Raw genomic sequence first — 24,790 nt, 5'->3', positions numbered from 1 at the left:
ACAACTGTTATATATCCGAAGAAGCATTTAAACCTCAATGATCTGCTTCACCTACTTTACAATCTGTTATAATAAAGAAATGCCACTACTGATATCAACAGTTGCAGCACCCATCTCCAACCCCTCTTTTTTCGAATTTACCAGATTACAGTTTATGGCAAAATGATATATGTATCTGGTCATGTCAAGGCTCAAATTTCTTCATTACATACTTCAAGTCACATCTCTAAGCATTTAAATATCCTTGTATTGCTTAACAAGAACATGTAAAGTAGTGAAATATTGCAAGTAATATTCACCACAGACAGTGTATAAATCAGTTGGTGGAGATGATATACACTTCTAAAATGTTAATACATATTCTGTATTTGAAGAATTCATTTTTCTCGAACATGTCAGTACCTGCTCTGTCGATCCAGGCACGATAGCCGTTGAGTTCTCTCTCCACCTGTTGCTGGCGTCTGAGCTTCATGAAGGCACGTCTGTTCTCCACTCGCTCTCTCTCTTTAGCAAATTCTCTAGAGGAATATTTTAAATATGCATTGTCATTACAAGTGCACATATTCACACAGTACTGCAACACAGTAAATGATCAACAGAATGACTTAATCGCTGACTTCTAACAACCTTAAATGTGTGGTCAAACTAGAGATCAGGGCCAATTCTATGATTTCAGTGTTAGAGATGCTCAGCCCCATAACCTGTGTGTGTGAGCTGATGTGGCTCACAGGAATATTTATCGAAGTTGCAAGTTCGAATCTGAACTTTGAAACAATGTGTATTCTGAAAGGCACTATACAAACAAAATTTATTTGACTTGACTACAGGTACATGCTGGTTCCAACAGGGCTAAAGGCAACCATTAACCTTGCGTGACTCTGTGTCCTCATGTGTGTACATTATGTTTTGTCTTCGCTATACGCTATGCTTAATTTCATTTAATCTGGCTGTTCTCATTTTAGGACACTCTGGGCTGTCATTAAAGGGTTTAACTTTCGATACATCGTGTCATTTAACATAACAACATGGTGCCGATCACAGCGGAGCTTCCTTTGAGAGAAACACCAACAAAACTACATCTGCGAAGAAACTTCATTACTTTTAACAAAGAAACCTGTTTGCTTCAAAAGACTATAGTCTCTAGCTTCATCTGATATTCCATTTAGAAAATGTCATTGATTGATCGCGAAACGGCATGCTGTTAAACACACTGAAAATAAATGGTTTGATCCAAAAGCTCAGTGATCCGAAGTTATAATAAATCAAATAAAAGTGCATTTCAATCTCCTCTGAGACCAGTGCAGACAGATAGCACACTGGAGGTTAAGTAATTGACTAAATAGGAAGTGATGAACAAATAAATCTTCTTTGTGATTGGATCAGTCATGTGAGCCCACTTTGAACATTATACATAAATCTATTCACCCCACTTAAGAAAAACAATGTGTTTTATGGGGCCTTTAGCCCTTGTAACAAGGGGGCATTTTTACCCCAAATACTATCCTTTCACTTATTGGACAGCTATTGAAAATAGATGATTTAATCACCTTTAACAAAAACTGAAAATGACTACTAAGTATTCTGTCTCAAAATAAATTTGATAGTTCAAGTATTCTCATTAGCTACAAACTTTTGCAACAAATGAAAAGTTATCAAATGAGATCAAATTACTTCAAAAACAAACTTGAGACATTGCACATGATGACCTCATGGATCAGGAAGATTTTGCATTGCGAAGTGACAAAAAGATGTTTAGGAAAATGCTTTGGTAATTTTTGTTGCTATTTAGTGTTTTGGGAGAAAATTAAATCAAAAGCCTTTCACCCTAGGGTGCGTTAGCCTCTTAGCCTCGTTGTACCCTACATCAGTAACAGTGGCAGATTAGGATGCATTTGATTTTGATTTCACTGAAATGGAGAGTGTTTACATAAGAAATGGAGCATAACAGCTGTGTGCCGCAGAGTTCTCTGTGCAGGACATTGCCGCTCTAGGCTTTTCACACTGTTCTTAACCCCGGTTATCGTCATTTAAAAAAAAATGTGTCCCCATTTACTTGCGTTGTAAGGATTTATTCACATCATATCTTAAAAGTATGATATCATGTTCCGCGGTTTGAGACGGCAAGTAAATTATGAAGAATTATAATTTTTGAGTGAACTTTTCCTTTAATGTAACAAACATTAACTTTACATTTTTTAACGACTGGTAATGGGAAATGTCCGAGTGAAATATTCTCAGACATCTTACTGAAACCACTGTCTTAAGGTAAGAGGGTGTTGAAAGCCAATTAATCAGAGATTTTTAGGACTGAGATGAAAGATATATAAAATAGTATTTACTTAGAGTAAGCCATAGACTGCCTTGACTAATGTTGATTTTCAACACACCCCAGATTAAATGCTCACCAGAGGCCATCAACACAGGACTTGAGAGGATTCTCAGTATTTGCAAAATAAGCATTCATTTTTACAAAGCAAACCTTAATATTATTGGATTCAAATTTATGTTCATCAAACATTGAACACATTGAACATATTTTCAGTGAAATACTTACCCAGACAGGACACCCAACACAAGATTAAGCACAAAGAATGAGCCAATAATGATGAGAGGAATGAAGTAGATCCAATTCCATGTGGGTCCCAAAGCATCATTAGTCTAAGGAGACATGCAATATACAATCATTACATGAAGGGAAACTTTAGAGAAAAATAGTATTTTGAGGATAATGACATTTATGCACTTTGGTTGTGCATTTTTAGGTTTGAATCTGCAGCGATTTCACCATTCATCAGATTATAACATCCCATATCATCAAATACTACTCAGATATCACAGATGTTTCGCCCCATTAATCCCAGAACATCTCCTGGTAATGGGGCAGCAGTCAGGGACCACTCCCTGCCACCCCCCACTGCTGGACACCGGACTGCCTTTCATTCCTGCTTTCCCATCAAGACATTCCTCCTTTCTTGTTGAGACAAACCATACAACCAGGGTTCAAAACACCCCCCACCCCCATGAGCAGACCTACCCTATTCAATGGCGTCTCCTCCATTAGAAAAAACACAAGCAACCACCTACCACCTAGTATCTGCCAACCACCTGTCCATTGCCTATCCTTAAATCAATTCTCCAACAGATTAAGTTGGAGACCAATGTGAGAGGCAAGCCGCGATGCTGATTCAGCCACCCGCCAATACCTAGCTTGGCCTGGTTTCACTCCCCACACAATCCTTCTCCAAAAACCCTTGGATAAGTATAGAGTGGAAATAGTTCCTCCCCACCCATTTTCTTCTTCTACATGCTAACTCACCACATATCGCAATTATTCTCTATTCCTACTTCTGCATACCACACTTTCATTCTTCCAACTTATCCATAGCAAGAAGCTCCCTTTTTCTCCTTCTGCCATTTCCTTCAGAGACTTCTTTAACGCTGAACCAAAAATACCAATGTATTTCAATAGATGCTACATTTATGTTCCAATAAACCCTCAACACCCAACCTCCACAGGGGAAGTGGCAGCCCACCATCCCTTTTCATTCCACTTGACGGCCAGATCAGCATATTTAAGCTTCTTCCTCTCATAGGCTGCCTCCCATGGGACAGTAAGTTCTTTCTTAGCTGATGCTGACCTTAACACTATGTCCGGCCTCAATGAGGTAATGATGATCTCAGAAGGAAATTTTAGCTGCTGGCCAATGTCGACAACCATTGACCAATCAATTCTATGTGCCAGGATTGACCTTTCCTCCCTGTGCCTTGTGCAGAACCTCCCTTTTTAACAAACTTAATGTGCTTCCCTCTTTCACATAACCTGATCATGCTGCCACCTGTACCGTCATTGTGCAAGGAGATCTTGCATCCAGAGAACATGCTGCAGATTTGCTCTTGGGGCCTCACAGAGTGGACAAATCTCCTCTTTACCATACCACACAAACACATTTCTAGGGCTTGGAAGAGTGTCATAGGGGGATCTTATTAGAAAACAAAGATCAGCTCATCCTAAAACTCTATTAGATGCACCTACCCATACTGTTCAATGCCCTTGCTGCTGCTGGTTGACTGCTTGAATCATATACCCTTCCTCTTCCATCTATGTAACTTCTATCACTACCATCACTTTCTGCTGTTTTTAGAAACTGCCGACCACAGTTTGGGAGCCATAAACCTTCAGTCTTGCTTCAGTCTTGAATACAACCTGTTTACAACCTCCCCTGCATTGCAGGTGTGGCCTGTTCAGACCTGGCCTTGAAAAGCCTTCATGGCAGTTGGAAGGCATTTATTCCAAACAATGCTACGTTTGAAAGACAACACGGCAAGCCCAGCCACTTCCTGGTGTAACTGTTGGCCTTGGTGTCCATCATTGGCACTTCCACTGCAGTGATCTCACACATCTTAGCGGCCACATCAGGCAATGTCAGTTGGTAACACTAGACCTTGTATTTGATTTGGCGATGACAATTGTCTAACTTATTCAAGCCATCTTTCAGCTGCTTCAGAAATAAGGGTTGATCTTCATCCTAGCCCATGCCAAAAGCTCTTCAATCCTTTTTAAGAGTCTGTTTGTATATGCTGTCATCCTCCATACTTGTACATCATCCATATAGCTGTGCCATGCAGGTAATCTCACCCCAAATTGTGCCGAGATTACTCAGACCTGTCTGGCACCAATTAGGATGATCTCGAATGCAGCTGTGAACAGGATGGGAGAGATTGAACATCGCAATCCCTTTTTCCATTTGCTGCATCCAGTTATGTACTTCTGTGTTGCATGACATATTTTCAAGTCCACATAGTAACTATCTACCAAGCTCTTAATACACTCTATGGTACATGGAAAAACAGTGCATATTTGATGAGCTGGTGTGGAACCGATCCATAGGCATTTGCCAGGTCCAGCCAGACTAGATGGAGGTCTTTCTTGTCTCTCTTTGCAGACTGGATCTGCTCCCATATTACTAATGCATGCTCCACATCCAGGAAAACCTTGTACATTTGTCTTCTGGCAGCTTGTGTCAAGCTGTATCCATTCTTCAGGAGGTAATCAGACACCCTCATTGCTACCACTGAAAAGAAAATCTTTCCCTCCTCATTCAGTAGAGCAATACTCCTAAACTGACTTATGTTGGTGGATTTCTGTTCTTTGAGTATAAAGATACTGCCCTTTGCATTTCCAGGAGGGTGCTCTGCTTCTTCCAGGCAACTCTCAGTAGTCTCCATAATAGAACTATTGGGTACAGCTTATACAACCAATAAGGTTTGTGGGACATATCCGGGTGATCCTAGCAGGCTGCCTTTATGAGGATCCCCTAGTTGTTCTTGCATGTAATCTTCTAGATCTTGATTCGGCATCACCAGCTTTCTAATCCTCTTCTCTTTGCAAAGATTTCTGGCAATATTAAAAGGATCCTTGACTAATTTTATCCTCTCATGCTCCTTCCTTCTTCTCCGCAGTCAAATTCTCTCTGCCCTCCTTAAAACTGACAACCCAGCCCTTATGCCATCCCACAATACCTTCAAGGTCCTTCTCATGCTCATCTTCTATTCTTTATGCCTTGCAAAGCTGCCTCCACTCTTTCACCAGCTGAAGTACTTCCTTTTCTCTCCTACCGATCACCCTGAGACCACGCTTCTTCACTGACGCTTCCACAAATCTACCTACACATTCTTCATAAACAATGTTACTAAACATATTAAGCTTGGCCTCCACCCTTCCGCTTGCCTTCCCTCTCTTGACTGTGGGTTAACAGTTGTATCCTCCTACAGCTCGCCTCACGGGCATAACTAGTCCAGCTGGCGGTACTGGTCTTCTTGGTGACTCTCCACAACAGTGGATTCAGTAGCGCTGTGGTGTTCAACCAGACTCTGTATCCTTCTTGTCTGAACTGCTGCTGCAGTGCAAGATTGTGTCTTGCTGTTCCCGCCACATTTCATCCTTTCTTGATGAATCCACAGCCCCTTGTATATCGTTACCCTTGTTAAAGGGATAGTTCACCCTAAATTAAAGTTCTCCCAACATTTACAGACCCACGTGCCATCCCATATGTGTACGACTTTCATTCTTCTGCTGAAGGTAGATACAATGCAAGTGAATGGTGGCCAGAAATGCTCAAGTAGCATATAAAGGCAGCATAAAAGTAATCCATAAGACTCTAGTGGTTAAATCCATGTTTTCAGAAATGATATGATAGGTGTGGGTGAGAAACAGATAATATATATATATATATATATATATATATATATATATATATATATATATATATATATTATTTTTTTCTTTTTATATATATATATATATATATATATATATATATATATATATATATATATATATATATACAACTTTCAATTTCACTACAACATTCTTATTTTGTTTTTGGCTATTTGCATTTTTGCTGCATATTGCCACCTACTGGCAGGGAGGACAATTTGTAGTAAAAAATACTTAAATATTGTTATAATCTGTTTCTCACCCACACATATAACATTGCTTCTGAAGACATGGATTGAATCACTGGAGTCATCTGGATTACTTTTATGCTGCCTTTATGTGATTTCTGGACCTTCAAGGTTATTTCCACCATTCACTTACATTGTATGGACCTACAGAGCTGAGATATTCTTCTAACAAATCTTTAGCAGAGGAATGAAAGTTATACACATCTGGGATGGCATGAGGGTCTGGAGATGATGAGAGAATTTTCCTTTTTGGATGAACCATTTTTTTAAAGATACAAATACTTTACCAATAATAGCTCTAAATAACAACCTTGCCACATGAAGCAAAGGTATGTGGTTTGAGACATTTAGGTCAATATAGGCAGTTTGTTAAAAAGGTTACACAAAGATAAAATTAATTATGATCTTTCATTCAAATTGATTACGCTGAAAGTAAAGAGTATTCTGTACGTTTAAACGAATTCAGTCAGAAATCTATAAAACTGGAGAAGCTCACATTGTACAAGACAGCAGTCCATCCCTCCATAGTGATGCACTGAAACACTGTTAGTACAGCAAAGAGGATGTTATCAAACTGAGTGATGCCGTCATTGGGCCCGATCCATGAGCCACTGCAGGTGTATTTGTCTGGACACTTCCTCACACCACATGCAAACTCAACCTCAGATGAGTCCACCGTCTCATTATCTGAAAGAAAACAGATTTATATTCACATGGGACCAGTGTCTGCAATGATGAAACAATATGATCTGACTTACAAACGTATTAATCTCAGGAATAAAAAAACTATAGGCCTATGTGTATTTGAAATACACTCACCTAAAGGATTATTAGGAACACCATACTAATACTGTGTTTGACCCCCTTTCGCCTTCAGAACTGCCTTAATTCTACGTGGCATTGATTCAACAAGGTGCTGAAAGCATTCTTTAGAAATGTTGGCCCATATTGATAGGATAGCATCTTGCAGTTGATGGAGATTTGTGGGATGCACATCCAGGGCACGAAGCTCCCGTTCCACCACATCCCAAAGATGCTCTATTGGGTTGAGATCTGGTGATTGTGGGGGCCATTTTAGTACAGTGAACTCATTGTCATGTTCAAGAAACCAATTTAAAATGATTCGAGCTTTGTGACAAGGTGCATTATCCTGCTGGAAGTAGCCATCAGAGGATGGGTACATGGTGGCCATAAAGGGATGGACATGGTCAGAAACAATGCTCAGGTAGGCCGTGGCATTTAAATGATGCCCAATTGGCATTAAGGGGCCTAAAGTGTGCCAAGAAAACATCCCCCACACCATTACACCACCACCACCACCAGCCTGCACAGTGGTAACAAGGCATGATGGATCCATGTTCTCATTCTGTTTATGCCAAATTCTGACTCTACCATCTGAATGTCTCAACAGAAATCGAGACTCATCAGACCAGGCAACATTTTTCCAGTCATCAACTGTCCAATTTTGGTGAGCTCTTGCAAATTGTAGCCTCTTTTTTCCTATTTGTAGTGGAGATGAGTGGTACCCGGTGGGGTCTTCTGCTGTTGTAGCCCATTCGCCTCAAGGTTGTGCATGTTGTGGCTTCACAAATGCTTTGCTGCATACCTCGGTTGTAACGAGTGGTTATTTCAGGCAAAGTTGCTCTTCTATCAGCTTGAATCAGTCGGCCCATTCTCCTCTGACCTCTAGCATTAACAAGGCATTTTCGCCCACAGGACTGCCGCATACTGGATGTTTTTCCCTTTTCGCACCATTCTTTGTAAACCCTAGAAATGGTTGTGCGTGAAAATCCCAGTAACTGAGCAGATTGTGAAATACTCAGACCGGCCCATCTGGCACCAACAACCATGCCACGCTCAAAATTGCTTAAATCACCTTTCTTTCCCATTCTGACATTCAGTTTGGAGTTCAGGATATTGTCTTGACCAGGACCACACCCCTAAATGCATTGAAGCAACTGCCATGTGATTGATTGATTAGATAATTGCATTAATGAGAAATTGAACAGGTGTTCCTAATAATCCTTTAGGTGTGTGTATATTACAAACAACGAACTACAATATGTTTCAAAGCAACAGTACCTTAAATATACATTACAGTAACAATCTATATTTATGATTTTAAGAATATCCTTATTATGACCAATCAAGTATGCAGAGTTTTGAATTTGTCATGTTAAAATAGGCTGTTTTTAAACATACAGTAGCTTATACTCGTTAAATGTTAAATAAACTCGTCTTGGGTCTAACTTTCAGCAAAATATTAATACATTATCTTATTTAAAATAATGATATTTCTCCTCACAGACATATTTTATTGTATTACCTTCCACTGAACATTAACATATTTTGCAGCTGTATTTATTTGGTTGTGCATGCATGCTCAGAATTGTCCTGTTACATTTGTCTAATGGAGCACATGGAAGTTTTGTACCGAGGATATCAGGGGAGGACAGGCATGTGTGATGTAATTTCCCACTGTAGAACTCCAGACCAATGATCGCGAACATCAGGATGGCAAAGAACAGAAGAAGACCAATCTGCAGCAGCGGCACCATGGCTTTCATTATGGACTTCAGGACTATTTGTAAACCTGGTGAAATGGTAGAAGATGTATAAATGATTGCACACTTACTGCTAATTCACATTGCTCCAACAAACAGCAACTAACACGCTTGGGTTTTGCTGGTTCCATTGGTGGTGGGTGCTTTTTAAGAGTGGGACTCTATATTTTATTTTGGTGTCTGCAGTGTTGCACTCAAAAGCTGCTGTCCTTGGCTTAAACTACAACACAAACAGTAAAATAACTGTACAAACATAATTGACCAAACTCAAAATAAGGCCTAAACCTTTCAATGTGCTTATTAACCCTTAAATGCATACCTTGTGTCTTTAGTGACCCGGGACCTCATTTCAACTCCTTTCCCTTTTTATTTATTTTTTGGAGCTACACCCCACCATTTAAATACTCCTAAACCATAATTTTACAAATAGTGTAACAATATTCTTTTTCTAATTGCTTAATAGCCAAAAGTTTAAAGGGTCGTTTATGACCCGAGATTTGTTATATTGTCACAATTTTTATTTGCGCTGCCATAAATAATATTTTTTATTATATAAATTAAAATAAGTTTACTATCAAATTTTATCAATTTCTTTGTTTGTTTCAAGACAAATTAGTTATTTTTATACAAATGTCTACTATATCAAGTCAACGATAGTAAATTATCAACATATCATATGTGTGCACTTACACATAGTATACATGCTTTTTGTTACCCAAGTAACACTGTTGTCTCAGTGATTGACTTGATTTACATTTGACATCAATATTTGATGAAGAAGCAACTTGGAAGTAAACTATAGCAAGTAAAACACATGAACAAAATTATATGACTATTGCCATTTAAGATTCAACTTTATTGTCATTGTGCATAGTACAGGGCCAATGAAATGCAGTTGTTTTCGCATATCCCAACAAAGCTGGGGTCAGCCATGAAACTGGGGCAGATAGGGTCAAGGGCCTTGCCCAACTGTGGCATCTTGGCAGTGCTGGGGCTTGAACCCCCGACCTTTCAGGGAGTAACCTAGAGCCTTAACCACTGGCCCCAAAAGGTTTCACATATCCCAACTAAGCTGGGGTGAGAGTGCAGGGTCAGCCATGGTACAGAACAACAGGAGCAGATGGGATAAAGGGCCTTGCTCAAGGGCCCAACAGTGGCATCACAGCAGGGTTGGGGCTTGAACCCCTGATCTTCAGGTTAGTAACCCACAGTCTTGACCACCAAGCCACCACTGCATGTGTAGCTCAATATGTGTTTGACATCCAGTTGCATCTCTTATAATTTCAGCTTGGAAGTAAGGAATCATGTTTTATCATATGTTGCATCTTCTCTTTGATATACTGTAAAAAATAAAACATCAAATTATAACAGAATTGTTCCTATTCCCTTATTTTCTAATTGTCTTGAAAATGCTTTGAAAATGTACATTATTTAAGTATTTTGTAGATCCATTTGTGATAGATATGTGCCAGGTCACTGAAGACCCAAAGTAATAATGTTTGTTTGCCGAAACATCTGTGCATTAACAGGAATATTCTGGATTCAATAAAAGTTAAGATCAATCAACTGTATTTGTGGCATATTGTTGATTACGCAACTTTCTCTAAAAAAAGAGCAACAATCAAGGTTACAGTGAGGCACTTACAATGGAAGTACATTTTGGAGTGTTTAAAGGCAAAAATGTGAAGCTTTCAATAAAAAAGGTCTTACAATAATTTTCTGTTTGTTATTCGAGCTGTAAAGTTTTCAAAATCATTGTTTTTATGGTTATTTTAGGGTCAGGCATTTTGACGTTGTGGCAATGAAGTTGTAAAATGGAGTAGTGGTGGCTCAGTGGTTGAGGCTCAGGGTTACTGACCAGAAGATTGGGGGTTCAAGCCCCAGCACCACCAAGATGCCACTGTTGGGCCCTTGAGCAAGGCCCTTAACTCCAGATTGCTCTGGGGGGATTGTCCCTGTAATAAGTGCACTGTAAGTTGCTTTGGATAAAAGCGTCTGCCAAATGCATAAATGTAAAATAACACAGAAAATGTAAGTAAGAGATAATGTACAGTCTGCCAGTTGTTATAAAGCCCAAAATTGTGAAACATTTGATTTGTGTTGTAATTATGTTTATGGTATCACGGGTATCCGAGAAGCAGAAAAGATGACGCGGAAATTCACAATACCTGGATGAGCGGTCATTACTCAGAGATATCAAACCTCTAGATGGCTCCATTAACCAATAAGAATCGAGTATTCAAGAGAACCCTGTAATGAGTGATTTGATCACAATAAAATCATGTTAATGCACGTTTTATTCACATCTTGTAAATATACTTTTGAAACAGTAAGTATTTTAACGTTTGCTGATTGGCACCATTCACTTCCACTGTAAATGCATCACTGTAACCCAGATTTGTGCTTTTTTTAAAGAAAAGAAAGATGAGTCTAAATAATTTTCTGTGATAATCAACATTATGCCACAGATGCTGTAGATTGTGCTTAAACTGTATAAAACATTTTAAGGGTTAAAAATACCACCAGAAGACTGGATTATAAAAGCAAAAAATGTAAACTGATGTGTATAATTTTATTGATGTTGAAATTCTTTCTCATATCCCAGAGTCAACATAAGTAAGCCAATTGTATGTTGATTTCACTTAATTTGTACCACTGTGGTGCTATCAAAACATTCCTCTCTTTTTTAGAGTGGCCCGTCCAGCCCAACACAACAACACAAGTCATGTTTCCATCCAAGTTACACATTTTATATATGTGCAAAATCAAATAACATTAGTTGCAGCATTTCCATCCCACGTGTTGAAGAGAAACAAAATTGTCGCTTCTGAAAAAATTGCTGCAACATAGAAATGAAAATGGAAGTTGAAGTCAGCACTCTTTCATAAAATGTAGTGAATTACTTCAGGTTTACACTGCGCAGACAATACGTTTTGACGAACTTCATGTTTGCTAGCCTTCAGCAGCAGATGTCTTACGTCTGGGAGTGAAAACGTGTTACACAGTTCTAGGAGGTAATATTAGACACTGCTTTTGATGACTTGGCTTTGTGTCCTGCTTTTCAGAATAAACAAAGCAACATTTGAAATGCTGTGTGATGACACTGATGATGTTCTCTAAGCAAATTATGTATTCACATAGCTTGTTGAGCCAAAGTCACATTACTTTTTTAATGCGCATCTAATGTACAGGAATATATTCAGTAAATTAGTTTCCATCGCTGTTTATTGGTCTTCTTATTGAATAAAACATTTATCCACCTCATGTGAGCATAAACATTTTTAATGCACATTTTGGAGATTTAATTTGCATTTGAATGTCCCAAAATGTACATACAAATATAATACATGGCTGAAAACCCAACAATTGAGTCTGGAGTGGGAGTATCTGTTTGCACAACCAATGGAAGCCGGGGGGAGTTTTCTGGAGTCTGTTTGAAAACAGTGATGGTTTTTGAAATTCCGTTCCTCACAGAAATGACACACTTCAGCTTTAATATGTCACGACAGATTGTAAATATCTGTCTATCTCTCCGAGCCACTGAGCTTCTGCATTTGACAACAGTGTTTTTACATTTCAGCACATGTTACTCAACTTACTAAATCCAACAGGGACATAATAATGTTTGAAATGTTGGTGTTTGTTGGTGTTTTTTGGGCCAGCCCTCGCTACAAAACCTATTATACATATATTGTATTCTAAGGTTTCCATTGTGACAAGTTGATGTTGCTGTTCCTTATTAAATGTAGTGGTTAAAATGAAAAGATGAGCTACTCACTGGGGATACCAGAGACTAGTTTGAGGGGTCTTAACACACGTACAGCCCTGAGTGTTCGCAAATCCACTGGAATATTCATATGAGAGCCAGCCGTAGCCAGAATCCTGCACACACATACAGACAGGGACAAAGTGTTAGAGCTGTCAGAGCATCAGGTGCACTACGAGTCGTTCCCAGTACAGCAAAGCCGTCTGAAAAGACAAATGCAACTGTGTGAATAATACCTGTGAGCAGTATGACAACTGTGGATATTTAGACGGAATTTGAAGCCACAAACTCAAGGACAAATTGGAAAAAGAGAATATTAATTACTGTATGGAAGAGGAAATAGGAAAAGAGAGAGAGCGAGAGAGAGAGAGAGAGAGAGTCGTAGAGCGAGTGAGTGGGTGAGTGGATGAAAGCATTGCTCTGCTCGGGGGTGTAAATGGTGTGAAAATTCAAGGTTGTGAATCTTTCTGTAGCCTGTAGCACGTCCGTACTATTGTACATCATGATTTGAAGCAACAAATCCTTCGGATCTGCAACAGGAACAGAAATGAGCCTGTTTTATTATCCGTTTACATAAACATCACAGCGGTGCAGAATCTATGAAGCTTTTCATATATGATTAGAAAGATATATTATGTGCACTTATCAGCCACAAAGAAATGCATATACTGTTTTTAAAGCATTTCAAGAATGCCTTGACCCCCATCACCCACCACCCCCTACCAAATACGTACACTGTATAAAGTCTGCTTTATATCATTTGAAAAACTTGAAAAATAACTTTTTCATTTTTCCATATTCTTTCTACTGCAAAACAGTAGTGTTTATCATCCTTCAAGTAGTTTTTACCTTCGCAAAAAGCTTATTCCTTATCTGATATAATGTAATGACTAGTTTTAATGTTTATTTGACATATTTGCTCTAATTTATGAGTGTCTTTAATACTTAGACATTTCATTTAATCAAATGCAATGTGTAATTGTATGTTGCTATTAGCTATTATTTTTGTACCATTCTGTAGTTGCATAAATTTCTGTCAATCAGCGTAGCATTACCAAACACTACTAATTATTTCACAATTTGAGTTCTTTGTACCTACCATTGAAAAAGCTGAAATGCAAACATGAAATGAATATGGGCTCACCCACACATGAACACCTACACACACAGCACAAAAGCGAGCTCTCAGAGGTGCGGGGGGAGGGGGGGGGGGGTTATGGAGGAATAACATTATCAACACTTACTGGTGAATCATCAACATATCTGCAGAAAATGCTTCATGTTTCACACGCTATGAAAGAAAGGCTTCATGCTGAGCCTCTACTGCATTTTGAACATCTGATCACACTGTACTCTTTACACTGTGCTTTTAAATGGTTCTCTGGGAATATTGTGGTCCACATCCTCAAATGAAGATTCTGCAATATTCAGAACAATGCCTTTTGAAGAAATGGTCAGTTTTACTCAAATAGTGAAAAAATGCAAAATGATATGAGCCGGTGGCGTAACTTGGATCTTGCAAGCCACTTCCTTGGGGGGCCTTGGTCTTTTTCATCACCCCTCAGGCCTTATGGTTGACCGTTGCGGGCCCCCTCTCACCCCAGGCCCTAGGGTGGCTAACCACCCTGCACCCCCTCTAGTTACGCCCGTGATTTAAGCGGTACAGCAAAAACAAAATATTATTCATTCATTAATTCATTATTCCTGCAGGTACATTCGGAACATATTTGCCTATAATTCTGATCTGATCTGGTCTTTAGATGATAAGCTCTTTCATATTTTTGGATGTTTTAATTAGGGATTTCATTCTGATCTCCCCAACACTAGATGCATTGTCCAAACTATGAAATGCCAACTTTATATACATCCAGCCACTTGCAATGTGCAGTAAGTTACAGACAATTCAGACATGCTGCAACTATGAAACATCATTTGGATTGTCATTTGAAGGAAACAGCTCAAAGGCCATACACAAGTGTGTGTGTGTGTGTGTGTGTGTGTGTACTGTCAATTACACATTCTGACAGTCTGACAAAAAAAAAATGTTTTTTATCATGTTAAAATGTTCAACTCATGGTCCCAACAGACCTGTGAAGGAAATATATCGAATTGGCTCTGTCCCAGCAGAACCACTTGTAGCGATTCATTAATTTCAGATGAAATGACAGCCAGCAGCGATGGCCTACTGGCCTTCTTTCAGTTCCCAAATGAGTGAAATGGCACATGTAGTTTTCTTTTAAGTCTGACTTACTTTTGCTGTTTTTAAAGAGGTCAGGTGTGTGCAGCCCAAAAGTGTGTCAGATATGTTGCAGGAATAATCAGATTTTAAGCAACATTCATCAGTATGAGTAGAGGAAAGATGGACAAATCTTAGATTTCAATAAAATGTTTTTCAATTTTTTTAGCAAGACATTTTTAACATAGTTTTGATGATTGTGGATTTGTCTAATTTCATGTCAAGTCATTGTATTGGATCACCTTTGACAGGAAAGTTCCAGTTTCATGGAACATTTCATTGAAGGAATGTTTTTTGTGTGTGTGTGTGTGTGTGTGTGTGTGTGTGTGTGTGTGTGTGTGTGTGTGTGTGTGTGTGTGTATTTGTAGTATTTGTTATCTTTTGAATTTTATTATGGCACTTATATGTGACACCGTCTTGACCAGGACTCCCTGGAAGAAGAGATTTTATTATCTCAATTGGACCTTCCTTTTTAAATTAAGGATATAAATAAATTAATACAAAATATAAGTTAAGCTCAATCAACGGTGTCTAAATAATTTAGGTGGTAATCAACATTATGCCGTAAATGCTTGTATGGCGAATGATGAATGAATAAAATCTTCAGTCACTTTTAACATCATTTGTCGCAAGACAAATTATTCATTTTAAGCAAACATATTTTTGTTCTTAATAGTTGCAGTATTTTATGTGTTGTATTTCAAAATAAAAACTTGCTTCTTGTTCACAAACTACCTGCAATAGACCAGCACTGAAATAGTGTTGTGCCTACTGGGCAGTTTCTAGCTATAAGTGGTATAAGCAGCTCTTAGGCCCCCCGAGCCACCAGGGAGCCCCTCAAAGCAAGGTCATTTTTATTTGTATTTAATTTTAAATGTATTAAATATATTAAAACCTGCATATAAGACTCAGGCAGCTGGTTCAATTAGACAGCTATAGGGGGCCCCCTAGAGGCCAGAGAGGGAAAGGAGAATCTAACTGCAAGGAGAGAGGTGTGCAATAAGCCTGCTTATGTTTGTTTTTTATCTTAAATTGGGGCCTCCTAGTATGATTTTGCTTAGAGCCCCCATATGCTCAGAAACGGCCCTGGTGTTTAAGTTTTGTCATTGTCAATCTTTTTAGCACCTCATTTCTATGTAAACTCATTACAAATTGTACTTTATTAAAAAAATCCGAACAATTAATGTGATACAATTATCACCCAAGAAAGAGTCAATTTAATTTAAATGTATTAAAAGGTGTTTGCGTACATTTGCAATTCATAATGATTAATGGTGATTCATAATTCATAATGATTAATTTTTTTTTTTTTTTTTTTTTTTTTTTTTATATAGGTATTTTATTTCGTTGTGTTGTCTCATGTGGTCCTGTGTTGGTCCTTTGTTGTTTTTATGTAGCACCATGGTCCTGGAGGAACGTTGTCTCGTTTTGCTGTGTACTGTACTAACTGTATATGGTTGAAACGACAATAAAAACCACTTGACTTGACTTGACTTGGTGAAGAACATTGGCAATTTAATGTATCTCACTCATTGTTGTCAGTTTAAAAAGCAGATTCAGGTGTCTAGATGAGTGGTAGAGTGATATTATCAGATCACTGTAGTCTTCTACATCCTCCATAACAAACACAGAAGAACCGACCTGCAAATGTGCAAACTGTGTTCTGTGATGGGAATTGTGCAAACTGTGTTCAACATTATATATTTTGAATAAATCCTTTAGTGAATTTAATTAAGTCTTCAATGGCAAAATAATCAACGATTCAATAAAAGGATCTTTAAATGTGATGTCCTGTGCTTTAAAGTGAGATGCTCAAAGTGTGTTTCACTTAAAGGGTTAGTTCACCCAAAAATAAAAAATCCCTCATCATTTATTCACCCTCATGCCATCCCAGATGTGTATGACTTTCTTTTCCGTTCTCTATCTCTGTGAGTGCATGATAGAGAGAGAGAGAGCGAGAGAGAGAGAGAGAGAGAGAGAGAGAGAGAGAGAGAGAGAGAGAGAAAAGCACACACAGGTATTTTAAAAAACAGCGGTTTTATTGTAAAAATTCTGTAACGTGCTACTTTCAAAAGTGTTTTGATATGAGGTTAGATGCATTCAGGAGTTTTTATCCTGATGGTGCTACATAAGTTCACAAATTTAGGTGTCATATACATCCAAATAATTTTCCACATTTGCATGCAGTCAGTTTTACTCGCGACTACGATAGCAATGTGCTTACAACCACCCAAAACAGCATTGCAACACCCTTGCCATAACCTACAAAATCCATAGCATTGGGGTGAGATTTTCACAGGAAAAAAAGCAGCACACATTTTCTTAAAAAAAAAAAAAAAGAATGGCCAAAATCAGACCTGTATATTTAAAAATGTTAAATGCCAAAGACAATTTAAAAAAAGCTAAACTAAATTTCAGTCAAGTCAACTCTCTGGATGATTTAGATGGTTAATGAGGGTATGACACATTGAAAGGATTTGGTCTAGGTGGACTGCTACGCTGCTGCTGATAAAAAGACTTGCTACTCCTAGAACACCTGCTGCTGCTTCAAAGAGCTATTAGGGATTGCCCGAAATCTCCAAAACAATTGGTCAAGATTATTGCTGCCTTCAAGTGCACATAGGAAGCTTGTACCTCCAAGTCGGACATTCGTTCCTACCATACGTCACGTATTCATGTGGGAAACAAAATACGGAAGAAGACAAACTTCATTCGACACGCCCATTCCAATGTCCCAGCTTGGAAACACGTGTATCATCTAAAATTCCAAGTTTCCCACCCTTTAATAGGACTTTGAAGGGTCTTCCATGTGCTCGGAACTCATAATTACAATATTTCCGACTCCACTTGAAGGGCACATATGATAAAAGAACATATTTCATATCAGCTGTAAAATCTGACAACAATGTTATCATAAATTTGGCTTATTTATCTTAAATACGACTAAAATACAACTGTTATTTTTCATGCTGGTTCAGCTAATGCACATACGTGTTCTCAAGCTGACTGACAGGCGATGTCTGTATCTAAAAGATGATTGGCTCTTTTACCTGTAAGGTGGGACTTATGCCATATAGATATGCCATATTGGGTAAACTAAGTCCTCAAACAAAAGTTAAGAATGGAGAGCCACATGGATCAGATTTAGGGCCTCTGCTTTTCTTCTTATATATGCTTCCCCTGGGAGTTAGAAATCATGGAATATGATTCCACTGTTATGCCGACGATAACCAACTTTATATTACTTCGAAACCTGACGAAATTTCACAATTCTCCAAATTAGCATAGTATATCAATGAAATCAAAGATTGGATGGCCAGATATTTCCTTCTACTCAATTCCTACAAAACAGAGGTACTAATTATTGGACCAAAACCCCCAAAAAAATAAGCTGCTAAAAATCCTTTGACTCTCAATGGATGTGCTGTTACATCGTCTTTTACAGAGAAGAACAATGTTTGAAGAACAGCATTCTTCCACCTCAGAAATATTGCTAAGTTATGACACATGCTCACTGTTCATGTTTTCATGACCTCAAGACTAGATTATTGTAAGTCATATACTGGATTTCATTAAGGATATCTGTATTTTGCTGCGTTTAGCTTTCCTTCAACCCTGACCAGTCCCTGCCGCTAAAAAACACCCCTAAAGCATGATGCTACTACCACCATGCTTGACCATTGGGATGGTATTGTGCTGGTGAGGAGCGGTGCTTGATTTCCTCCAGACATGATGCTTGGAATTGAGGCCGAACAGTTCAATCTTCATTTCATCAGACCAGAGATTCTTGTTTCTCACAGTCTGACAGTCCTTGAGGTGTTTTTTTTTTTTTTTTTTACTAATTCCAGGCAGGCTTTCACGTGTCTTGCACTAAGGAGAGACTTCCGTCTGGTTACTCTGCATTAAGCCCACATCGGTGGAGTTTTACAGTGATGGTTTTCCTTCTTTAAGTTTCTCCCATCTCCACACATGATCTCTGGAGCTCAATCAGAGTGACCATCGGGTTCTTGGTCACCTCTATTATCAAGGCCCTTCTCCCCCCAACTGCTCAGTTTGGCCAGGTGGCCAGCTCTAGGAAGAGTCCTGGTGGTTCCAAACGTCTTCCATTTAAGAATTGTAAAGACCACTGTGCTCTTCGGAAACTTCAATGCAGACAAAACCTTTTGTAGCCTTCCCCAGATCTGTGCATTGACACAATCCTGTCTCTGAGCTCTGCAGGCAGTTCCTTTGACCTCATGGCTTAGTTTTTGCTCTGATATGTATTTTCAGCCGTGAGACCTTATATAAATCATGTCCAATCAATTGATTTTGCCACAGGAGGACTCCAATAAAAGAGTAGAAACATCTAAAAAAAATTATCCAGATTGGGAAGCACCTGAGCTAAATTTAAAGTGTCATAGCAAAAGGGTCTGAATACTTATTTCAATGTGATATTTAAATTTTAGCATAAGCTGCAACATAACAAAATGTGAAAAAATGAGGGGGTCTGAATACTTTATGAATGCAATGTATGTTATAGAGGTGGACATCAGCCATTATAAAATATTGTTTCTGACTTATTTTAAGTTTGTAACTCTTTTGTTTAATTTATGTTTTCCTTTTGTGGTGTTAGTCATATGTTGTCAAGCATAACATGTCCACCATGTTATGGGAAGATGTGTGGGAAATGTATGTCATTTTAAATGCTAACAGAAATAAAATTATCAATATTACTGCAAATATTTTTGCTAGATATCAATCACAGACCATGAAGAGGCTAATTTATCTACTGAATATCCACCCTGTTATTTTCTACCCTGAAGATGGACATCTGATTTTGTTTTGTCATTTAGCTTGACATGTATGACTAATACAATCTTTAACATGTCCCTGTAATGATGAAACATGAAGAGACTTGTAAATGTATGTTATATTTTTCAAAATTTCAAAGCTGGAATGTAACCAAATTGCAGGAATGACGATATATATGATATTCACAGAGTTGCAGTTTGCTCTCCAAAAAACAAGGACTGGGTAATAGTAAATCACTTTTTTTTTTGGTAGGACTACACCACTGGATTACATGTCTTAATAGTTTACACCATGCAAGCTTGGCTTACATGTGAGCAAGCAAGCAAGCTAATTGGCTAACAGATAACAAGTTCAAAGAACTTCAGCTTGCTCCATGTAGAGTTTCATCACTGAACTTCAAGTCATTTGTTTAGATGACTGTATGACTGAACAACACAAAGGTTATCATCGTATCAATTATTGGTAATTTTTGCAGGGCCCCGCCCACTTCAAAACTCTTTCTATTGTGATCTAAAGAAGTCAGACTTCTGGGCAGGGCAGTAAAAAATGAGAACAATGAGATGTCTAGCAAAAAGCAGTCATGATACTCTCTAAGACTCCCAAATGGTGCACTGTGTCTGGATAGGACCCAAATTAAATTTTGGAAGCCGGTTGTCCAATAATCATCTGAAAATCATCTTTGCTCTGGTAAAACAAGTGTATAGGTATCTGACATCCATCCGTTTGAAGGATATATACAAACTGTATACATAGGTTTATTATGCAATTATTAGTATGCAAAAAGCATGATCATCTATGTTTAAAACCCTTTTGTGATTATGATTTGTGATACATATATTTTCTACAAAACACAATTAAAAAAATCAAACAAGATGAATAATCAATAAAATATTATACTGTATACACAGATTCTTAAAACAATTACCTGCAAACAAACTATTCCAAACAACTGAAAGAGAATATGAATTTCACTTACCCACTAAGCACAACAATGAAGTCCATTACATTCCAGCCATTTCTGAGATAGGAACCCTTATGAAAAACAAAACCAAGTGCCACTAGCTTGATACCGGCCTCAAAACAGAAGATTCCAATAAAATAGGGCTCTGTCTTCTCCTAATGGGGCCAACAATAAAGAAAAACACAAGATTTAATAAAGCAAATTATTACATATGGTAAGTATAGCAGAAACTATAACCATAAACATTCTAGACTGGATGTTCAAATCATAATAAACTGAAAAGTGCCCCTAAATGCTGGATGCTTGCTTGATCCAATTTGTCCGGTCTTGCGAAATTTATTTTAAGAGTTAAGTACAATATACGGTCAATGTTCTAATTTTGACACCACACAAAAATATGTATTATGCTATTTAAATGTATCAATATAAATAATACATTAATTATATTAATATAATTAATATATAAAACCCCAATTCGGTTTTCCTTTCAACATTTTCGTTTAATTCAATTTCATTATCAAAAATGGTGATGTCTATTCATAAACTTTAATCAAATGAAAATAGAACAAGTACTTTTCAACATTCCATTGCAATTTTAATCAAATGAAATGCTTCTGTAAATCCTCACAGCATAATCTACACAACATTGGTCTTATTTTTGTCAAATAAAGAGCATCACATTTTAAATGAAAACATTGCACTCTTTTTTGTGAGATATTGCTTAAATTAAATCATAATTTTTATTACAATAAACATTACATTATATTAGACAGTAGTGATAGGTTTGTGTCACAATTTCTTCAATTTCATGCATCAAGCTTTTATTTTGACAGACTTTTCTAATTTCTGTGTTTTTGACAGTAGTTTTACACCTCCGGATAAGACGTTGGTAATATGGCCCAGTGCAGTTATTAATGTTTAAAATGCTGTGATTTAATTATATTAATATACACCCTGTGTCCGAAATTGTGTACTGTCAAAGCATGTACATATTTGATGAAGGATGCTTTCCTCGGCTGATAAAACAGTAACATTTTTTGTTTATAGATTCCAGACATAACTCATCCGGGGACTTGGGTGTTAACCTGTGACCTGAATATATGATGTAATAACAACAACAGCACATATAATCTACTCTGGTTTTGTTAAACAACCACCATTTAATCACAAGGAAAAATGTTCTTTGATTTACTGTATATTACTTGCAAAAAAAAAGAAAGAAAAAAAGAGCTGTACAACTCACAGTTCTCTGCTGTTCTTTTAAATCTAACATTTTTAACATGATGTCTCCTCAGCTTCCGAGGGAATCGTACAGTGTTCAGTCAATCTGAACTTCAGACTCTCACTGTAAATCTTTCTGGAATTTATTAAAATGTTTTCTTACATACCGTCTTATGAACACAGCGGATTCTCACATACCCATTTGCACTCTGTTTGAGGAATACTTTGTTGTAGGGAACATTAGGACACAGTAACAGTCTGCAGGCGCTGCACAACATGCAATGTTCTTAAAATGTGGTGTTTTCAGAGTATGATTGGTTTTACACATTCACTTTGAAGCGCACAACACATGCAGACCGCAGAATATATTTCTAATTAAATCGAATTGTTTTGCAGTTTAATCATCACAGGTTATAGGTTATATCACAACTTTTATTTGATAAATGGTCTATTTCACTGTAAAAGGAGTAACATACGCTCAATAAAAGCAGTTGCGGGGACCGAAATGAGTCAGTTCTTGGTTCTACCGTTTTTGAAGAAATGCTATTGTTACATATTTAAAATGTTTGTATCGACTTAGTACCTTTTAAAAGCCCAAATCTAGATTGGATACTGTCTCTGGGAATAACAAAAAATAGTGGTAGTATTAGTGATTAGTATGGATATATTTGTGCTTTCTATGCTTACCAGCCTTTTGGACATAGGTGTCTTGTCCTCGCCAGGAAGATGTTGTTCCAGAGCTAAAACAATGCAGTTGGCAATGATGGTGGCCAGGATCATATACTCAAATGGAGTGATGGCATAGGGGTCAAGGTAAACATTGTATCAGTGGGGTAAAATACATCTCAAAACATCTGTGACAAAATGAAAACTACAAAATTACAATATATTTATAAATGTACTCAGCAGACTGAGCTGGGCTCAAACAAATATTGATAATTGAATCATGCTCTGATCCTTCTTATTCTCTGATCTGATCATACAGTCAATGATCACTCAGTTTTACCAGGAAATTGAATTGTTAAATTTATTCCACACATTTCATGACACAGGCATCACACTCGCCTCCTTACAAAGAAAGTTAATATACAGTAAAACACTCTGCACCACAAATAGTTGTACTACAAAAGTATTACTACAAGTAAAAGAAAGAAAATAGAGTATATTGGTACTATAGAGCAGATCTGTCATGAACTCCCTTCACACGTGCACATGCATGTATGCAAAATACAAGTATTAATGTGAGTAATTTCCAGTGGTGGAAAGAGTATTGATTTTATTTACTTAAGTAAAAGTACTTCTACTGAAGAATGAATTAACTTGAGTAAAAGTAGAAGTACTAAGAAATATGACTCAAGTAAGAGTAAATAAGTAGCTTGCCGAAAATGTACTTAAGTATTACGTTACAAGTTACTTGATAAAAATTTTATTATATATAGTATATGTGGTTACATTTTTAGAAAACAAAGACATTTTTGTTCTTGAAATAAATTAAAGCTTCCTTTCACCAAGGATCAGGGCTGGACTGGTAATCTGGCATACCGGGCATTTTCTGGTTGGGCCAACGCACTTTGGGGCTGATCGGGGCGGACTGTCCACCGGGAGAACTGAGTGAAACGTGCCAAATGGGCATAAGATCAAATGCACAGCCACGTTATGCAGAACATACCACAAAAAGGCTCCGCGATATGCAGAAAAGGGCAGCTTTAGGCTAAATCTGGTACAATGCATCAAATGGAAACATATATGTTTAATATTGTACATGGTCCCTTATAAATAAATAAATAAATAAAGAATTTGGTTATGTTTTGTGATTTCTCATACCTTCTTTATATAACATCCATTCCTTGCACACTTTTGGCCTCTAGCGGGTGAGACAGGGCAGGAGGGATGAATGGTTACGGAATTTAACGTTTGGGTACAATACCGAACCGATGCGGATTGATAAACGTGGACCCGTCTGTGCACGCGATGCTGCGAGGAACTGGTTGGCAGGGGAAAAAATGTATGTTAAGTGAAAAGTCAAAAGAATATCGCAATGTAATTGTAACTTCATCACATATTATTAATAAAACAAGGGAACATGTTGTGTGGGTATATTTTGCCCCATATCTTGAATTTTTGGGATATTTTTGTCTTTTAAGTATCAAGTATTCCCCATTGATTTCTGACACTATTGAAATTGTATCTTTCTAAGGTATATAAAAAGTTTGTTTGACACATATGGTAGCAAGTAAACAAGATGTCCCCAAATATATGTCAAACTACACTGTGTTAGTGTTTGATACAGTTAAACATTGCCTACCTTAAAAACAAGTAGTTTGATAAGTGGTTAAATCTGTTCAGACGGTTCCCTCGTACCTGAATGAAAGACTCTTTTCTAGAATAAAATAATGCTGAAAATCACTGTATTACAGTTCTTGTGTTGTGACAGGGCAGAAAGTCTTGAAGAAGCTAGAGAAGAGAGGACACAAGCAGCAGTTTATGAAAGCTGCTGCGCTCATGATGTTGTGCCCTGCAGGCTTCTGTTATGACATGCACAGCGGATTTTAGTTTATTAACAGATTTAGCACTTAGAACTTTTTTGTAATTTGTAATTGTGGTGAAAAATAATTGTTGCAAAGTTGAATACTTAATTTTTAATCAACTCAAGTAAAAGTAAAAGTGCTATAATTGATTTATACTTAAAAGAAGTTGAAATATTTACTTGAGTAATGTAACGAGAGTAGTTGTAATTCGTTACTTTACACCTCTGGTCATTAAACTATGTATACAATCTGCACTGC

General features: G+C 37.5%; 1 protein-coding gene across 1 annotated transcript in view; it reads right to left on the bottom strand.

Annotated features, from left to right (window-relative positions):
• Nucleotides 1-24,790, bottom strand: part of cacna1eb (calcium channel, voltage-dependent, R type, alpha 1E subunit b) — a 122,947-nt gene that overhangs the window by 77,032 nt on the left and 21,125 nt on the right. The window contains 7 exon segments of the mRNA XM_052127881.1: nt 403-518; nt 2,555-2,658; nt 6,962-7,152; nt 8,900-9,058; nt 12,808-12,911; nt 20,799-20,938; nt 22,692-22,797. Of these exon segments, the coding sequence (XP_051983841.1) occupies nt 403-518; nt 2,555-2,658; nt 6,962-7,152; nt 8,900-9,058; nt 12,808-12,911; nt 20,799-20,938; nt 22,692-22,797 (920 nt within the window).

This window comes from Xyrauchen texanus, chromosome 6 (assembly GCF_025860055.1).
Source record: "Xyrauchen texanus isolate HMW12.3.18 chromosome 6, RBS_HiC_50CHRs, whole genome shotgun sequence".
NCBI classification, from domain to species: Eukaryota; Metazoa; Chordata; class Actinopteri; order Cypriniformes; family Catostomidae; genus Xyrauchen; species Xyrauchen texanus.
This window is presented reverse-complemented; position numbering and strand designations above follow the sequence as displayed.